At 42.1% G+C, this 5,681-nt stretch overlaps 1 protein-coding gene across 1 annotated transcript; it reads left to right on the top strand.

The window, feature by feature from the left end:
* The first annotated feature begins 513 nt into the window (after positions 1 to 513).
* LOC109745582 (exonuclease DPD1, chloroplastic/mitochondrial) lies at positions 514 to 3,868 on the top strand. Its single transcript, XM_020304705.4, has 4 exons — positions 514 to 742; positions 1,744 to 2,285; positions 2,675 to 2,889; positions 3,398 to 3,868. The coding sequence occupies exons 2-4, from the start codon at positions 1,819 to 1,821 to the stop codon at positions 3,595 to 3,597; spliced, it is 882 nt and encodes a 293-aa protein (XP_020160294.1). The 5' UTR covers positions 514 to 742; positions 1,744 to 1,818; the 3' UTR covers positions 3,598 to 3,868.
* The last annotated feature ends 1,813 nt before the right edge of the window (positions 3,869 to 5,681 follow it).

Genomic DNA, 5,681 nt, shown 5'->3' with positions numbered 1-5,681 from the left:
CGAGGTGACACAGAGTTGCGGAGTTCTATGATAAATCTGTGCGTAACAACAATTTTAAAGAAAAATGTGAACTGAGCGTCGCCCAGGTGATTAGGTTATTTATGGTGAAACCAACTTATCAGGATTTTAGTCCTAAACAATATTGATGGTTGCATTTTTTCTAAAAAAATTTAGCCTCTCGACGATGTGCATTCAATGGAAAGAAGTATTCCCGTCTATGAAGATGTCCGTGACGATTTCATCAATCTTAAAATGATATGTTGTTCCAGTATTTTGAAGGTGTTCATAAGTGCGTATGCTCATGAAGTAGAGCGTGTGAGTTTGTACCGTGTTATTAAGGAAAAAAAAATTGGGGGGAATGGAGATCGTGCTGTCGTGGGCGGTCCGCAGAAGGACGTGCCGCAACTGCTTCTGCAGCCACCGACCTGGGCCGTCAGATCCAAAAGCGAGTGGCCGAGATCGCGTGCTTTCCTCCTCTCCTCTTCTTCCCCGGCCCCCCTCCCCTCTCTCTCCACGCCGCTCTCGTTCCGTCATTCCCTACCCACCCACCCAATGCGCCCGTGAGTGTGAAATCCCACTCTTATCGCAGCGCACTGCCGCCGCGCCGTCCCGCAGCAGAGCGGCGCCGCCGACGCTTCGTTCCCCGGCTCCTCCGCCTCCCCACCTCTCGCGCGAGTCGCCGCCCCCCTTCTACCTCGTCGCGTCCCTGCTGTCTCCGCAACCCTGGGAATTGGGTTTTGAGGTACGAGTTTCGATTCATTCCGGGTTTGCCTATTCCCAAGCTAACCTCCCGGCACACCTTCTAGATTGGGGTCTGAGTGCGTGCCGTTATTTTTTTGTGGGGGGGGGGGGGGGGGGGGGGGGGGGGTGGTACTGTGGTACTACACTGAGATGGGCGGGGATTACAGCAGTACAAACTGAGGCTTCACATACCACTGAGGTGGGAGCACTTTGTAGCAGTTAAAGGAGTTGATCATAGAAGCCGCATTTCGGAATCATTACGAAAAAAAAAATATGATTTTTCTACACCTATTTTGTTAAATAAAAACGAGGAAGATGCTCTGGACATTCTCCAAGTCCACAAATACGGCGATTACCTGGCCATTCTTGATCTGCAAACAACTTTGTCAATTTTTTGAGAGGATAACCGCTCGAGGGTCATAATAGATAATGCACACTTGGATGGGTCAGATGCTCTTTTGTTCTATATTGGTACGTTGACATGCTCGTACATTCAGTCATGCGTTCAGCGACACGTGGAAGTGCGTTTTAAATACACACTTGTTTTTTTGTTGTTGTCTAAAGAGTACATAGTTTTTTTTTCAAGGATACTAAAAGTTACATGTGCTAATGAGTTCATTCAAAATGGGATATTTGGATCTATATGCTGTCTTATACTCCCTCCGTTTCTAAATATAAGCCCCTTTAGAGATTTCAATATGGACTACATACGGATGTATATAGACGGATTTTAGAGTGTAGATTCGCTCATTTTGCTACGTATGTAGTCCGTAATGGAATCTCTAAAAGGGCTTATATTTAGGAACGGAGGGAGTAGATGCCTTGTATGTACCATCTGCCACATTACAACTGGCAGTTTCGACTTCAAACTGTCCAACCTGACTGAGATTAGAATCGAAAGATTACATTTCGTGTTTTCCAGCTTAAAACTTTTGTACTGTGAAACCAAGTCGTTGGCGCTTTGCTATCTACTCTTACAATATGGTTGTTTTATTGATGCAGGCGTTTGAGGTGGTTCATCTAAGCCATAGGGCGTCCACTTTGTTTGTTAATTTCTAAGCACGCTTCTGACACAAAATGGCATTGCTTTTTCGCTTCAGTCAACTGAGGAACAGCATATGGAGTAGTTGTCCTGCCAGGTTGCGTATGCAACATACTGGATTGTCACCTGGAACACTGCTTGATCCAAAAAGCTATGAGAAGCGCCTTTTCTCAACAAGGGTTCAAGAGACAGCTAGTTTGCACAGAACTGATCTTGGTCCGTGTATTTCTGGAATTCAGCCATTAAAGTTTCAGCAGACTTCTGAACATGAGCAATCTGCGCCTCTTCTTATCTTTGATATTGAGACCACTGGTTTTTTCCAGAAGACCACTGGTAATTTCCAGAAGGGTAATAGAATCACTGAGTTTGCAGTCCGTGATCTTTGTGGAGGAAAGAATAGCACATTTGAAACTCTCATTAATCCTGAGAGGGATGTTCCTGGGTACCTAAAAAAAGTGAATAACATTAACACTGATTTGGTCTGCAAACCTGATGTCCCGAGGTGTGTTTCTCTTCCATTGCATTCATGTTATTCCCAATCCCATCACGACATCCCATCCCTTCACTATAGTCGCCAAGCCTAAATGTAAAGAAATCGTCGGTAATTAGGACATACTCGCATTCACGCCTGTATGGATGCCTGACTTTTTCATTCCTCAAAATGGTGCTGTCAACAAAGACCATATGAAAATAAGTCTATTTGTGCACTAAATTTGGTTGCCGTGTTTTGATAACCATCCATACTACTAGTAAGGTAGGCGTTTCTAAGTCTTTATTTTTAGAAAATCTTGTGCATTTTGTAAGTTTTACAATGGAAATTTGCTTCTGTGCATGTCTAACTCTATTACACTGAACTTACTCTTAAGTGTTATCTTAATCTGAATAATGTAGGTTCAGTGATGTACTTCCATTACTATTGGCATTTGTTCAAAGCCGCCAAACTCCTGGCAAACCAGTTATATGGGTTGCTCATAAAGCAAATACATTTGATGCTCCTTTCCTTGCCCAAGAGTTTAACCGTTGTTCAGCTCAGATGCCTGAAGATTGGCTGTTTGTTGACTCCCATTGCTTGGCAAGGAAGTTGCCGATGCTTGAGCCATCAGAAGGTACATCAGCTTCACTCCAGGGCTCTTGGGTATAAAAGCAGTTCATATCATTGGGTTTATGGTATAGCACTTCTGCTTGCAAGGGTGGTTTTCTGTCTATCACTTTTGAGATTACAATTTTATCTAAAACCTTGTTTTGGTATTTATTTCTTCTACTCCATGATGTCTGTAATGCAACTCCATTTTCCATGTCTGTGTCCTCATATAAAAGGCGACATGTTTGTGCTGTTATTTACTCCCTCTGTAAAGATATATAAGACCTTTTAGATCACTACTTTAGTGATCTAAAAGGTCTTATATATCTTTACAGAGGGAGTAGTATTTACTTGTTGCCCTTTGGTTCTGGGAGTATGAGGACCATTTTTGTTGAAGTGGCCAAGTGATTTTTTGCTTTTTATCATATGTCCATATCATTTTTGCAGTCCTAGTTAGTTACCTATATTGTACCATTTGGTAGATCGACAACAGAAATAACCTTAATTACACAGAGTTTTACTGTTTTCTGCAGATAAGAAGCATCTCCTAAACTTGGAGTCGCTAAGCAAACGCTATGGCATCTCTGCGGAAGGCTCTGCTCATAGAGCAATGAAAGATGTGACGACATTATGTCATGTTTTCCAGAAAATGAGTTTTGATCTAAAATTGACATATGAAGGCCTAATAAATGAGGCCACCAAGGCTAGTTATTTCAGCAAGCTTCTTAAGTAAATATTTGTTGTTTCCAGCTTCCTTGTTTTAGTGGTCACATTTGTTTGAATCTCCTCAATAGGATTAGCCTCTCCTAAACATTGCTGGTTATTGTTGCCTTTGTTGTAGCATCTCAAGACTCAGTGGCTTCTTTTGTTTGAAAAGTAGCTGCATTTTGTCAGCGAAAGCCCTACTCTGTGAACTGAACCATTGGTATTTACCCTGCAAGCTCCAGATACTGGCGAATGAGAGTAGCATCTGCAGTTTAGCAGGAGCCTATGCGCTCCGGGAATTTCTTCTGCGTCCATTTGTCCCGGACTCCTTGGCATTTTGGTGTTTTGGTCTCTACGTACTGAAACGAAGCGCAGTTCTCCTGTGTTTTCAGGAAAAAAAACCCTGCAATCAGCATGACAGATATAAAATCACAGCTAAATCGTTTCTGATGGTTGACTGTCAGATCTATTTGGTAAGGAATTATGTTTCAGTGGTCTATTAGAACAAACTGGCATCTGTGTGATGATTTAAATTGCTTTAGGCATGGCCATAATGAAAGAAAACTTACCACTTTTTCCTGTAGGATGGTATACTCCATTAAAAATGATTTTAACTTCTGCTATTCCTGAAATAAAGCATATTTAGAGTGTAACTTGTGCTCCTCTACAGTAAGGATTTCAGTCCAGTCTTTGTAATCATTGTTATTTAAGGCATCGTTATTGCTTGGTGCATTGCTATTTGATATCGACAATCGGACGGAGTCTATGGTTGGCATATCAATGTTGCATGTAGAACTGAGACTGCTATATGCTTCTTCATTACCTTACGGAGATATAGTACAGCAAAAATGCTACCCACATGAGTTTTTGTTATGTCAACCTCTGTATTAGTTGACCCCTTGGTGGCCACATCTACATCATGGTTTGCACGGTTAAATAAGTTGGGATAGGCTAGAGGTGAAACCTATAAGATCTCGATCAACTCATGGCTCTGGCATATGGATAGCAAAGCTTTCACGTACCCCTGTCCATAACTAGTTTTTGGGTGATACTCCAATCCCGAGGTCTCTCTTAAAGAACTCCTTTCATGTCAAAATCGGTCTACTCCGACCCCTCTTGACATTCTCCACACATTTTAACCGTCCGTTATGCATTGGAGCTTCTGGAGGCTTACGTTGAATATGCCAAAACCATCTCAGACGATGTTGGACAAGCTTTTCTTTAATTGGTGCTACCCCAACTCTATCTCGTATATCATCATTGTGGACTCGATCCTTCCTCGTGTGGCCACACATCCATCTCAACATACGCATCTCTGCCACACCTAACTATTGAACATGTCGCCTTTTAGTTGGCCAACACTCAGCATCATACAACATTGCGGGTCGAATGCCCAACGAAAATCTTCTGGGTTTCATCTCCATAAGAGCGGCTGAGTTTTTATGTTGGCTTGTCAAGCCTATCACAACCCTCATTTTTTACCCGGCTTGGGACTAGACGGAGTTACTTGTTGAATAAACACTGCTCAGATAAAATATTCTCCCCTTCCGCAGGCATGTCCAGGGTGCTTTTCTGTTTCCACAGTAGGCGCCGCTCCCACAATACACTCTGGTCTGATCTGCTTTTTCTTTGAACCATATTTGACAAGTTAGCAGTCCAGGTCAAAAGAGTGAATGAAATAGTTAATACATCCCTCGGTAATTGTACCTTTTAGGGCTCCTTTGATTCAAACGAATTCCATAGGATTTTTGGAAGGTTAGAATCCTTAGGGATTTTTTCTATGTTGGTCGTTTGATTCACATGATTGAATCCTATAGGCTTTTTCCCTATGGAATCAAGTGTACTACATTTCATTGGAAATCAAGCATTCACTCCAACCTCTTTTTAAAAATTCCTTTATTTTTTCTGTGGCATCAAACACTCTATGCTAGTTCTATAGGATTCAAGTGGACATTGCCACTCAAATTCTGTATCTTTCCTATTCCTACGTTCTGAAAATCATGCAAATCAAGGAGGGCCTTACCCTGTCCTCTGTAGTTTGGATATTTGCTTCTTCCGAAGAACGAGGCAGGAGCACTCTCATTCAGTTAGACAGACTATCTGGTTTGATCA

Source organism: Aegilops tauschii, chromosome 2 (genome assembly GCF_002575655.3).
Source record: "Aegilops tauschii subsp. strangulata cultivar AL8/78 chromosome 2, Aet v6.0, whole genome shotgun sequence".
NCBI classification, from domain to species: domain Eukaryota; kingdom Viridiplantae; phylum Streptophyta; class Magnoliopsida; order Poales; family Poaceae; genus Aegilops; species Aegilops tauschii.
Note: the sequence above shows the minus strand (reverse complement) of the source record. Positions and strands in the feature narration are given on the sequence as shown.

Bases quoted from the DNA above. Each gene is read 5' to 3' on its own strand.
- LOC109745582 (XM_020304705.4), top strand. From the start codon at position 1,819: ATGGCATTGCTTTTTCGCTTCAGTCAACTGAGGAACAGCATATGGAGT. The intron at 2,286-2,674 runs GTGTGTTTCTCT...TGAATAATGTAG, and splicing joins TGCAAACCTGATGTCCCGAG to GTTCAGTGATGTACTTCCAT. The intron at 2,890-3,397 runs GTACATCAGCTT...TGTTTTCTGCAG, and splicing joins GATGCTTGAGCCATCAGAAG to ATAAGAAGCATCTCCTAAAC.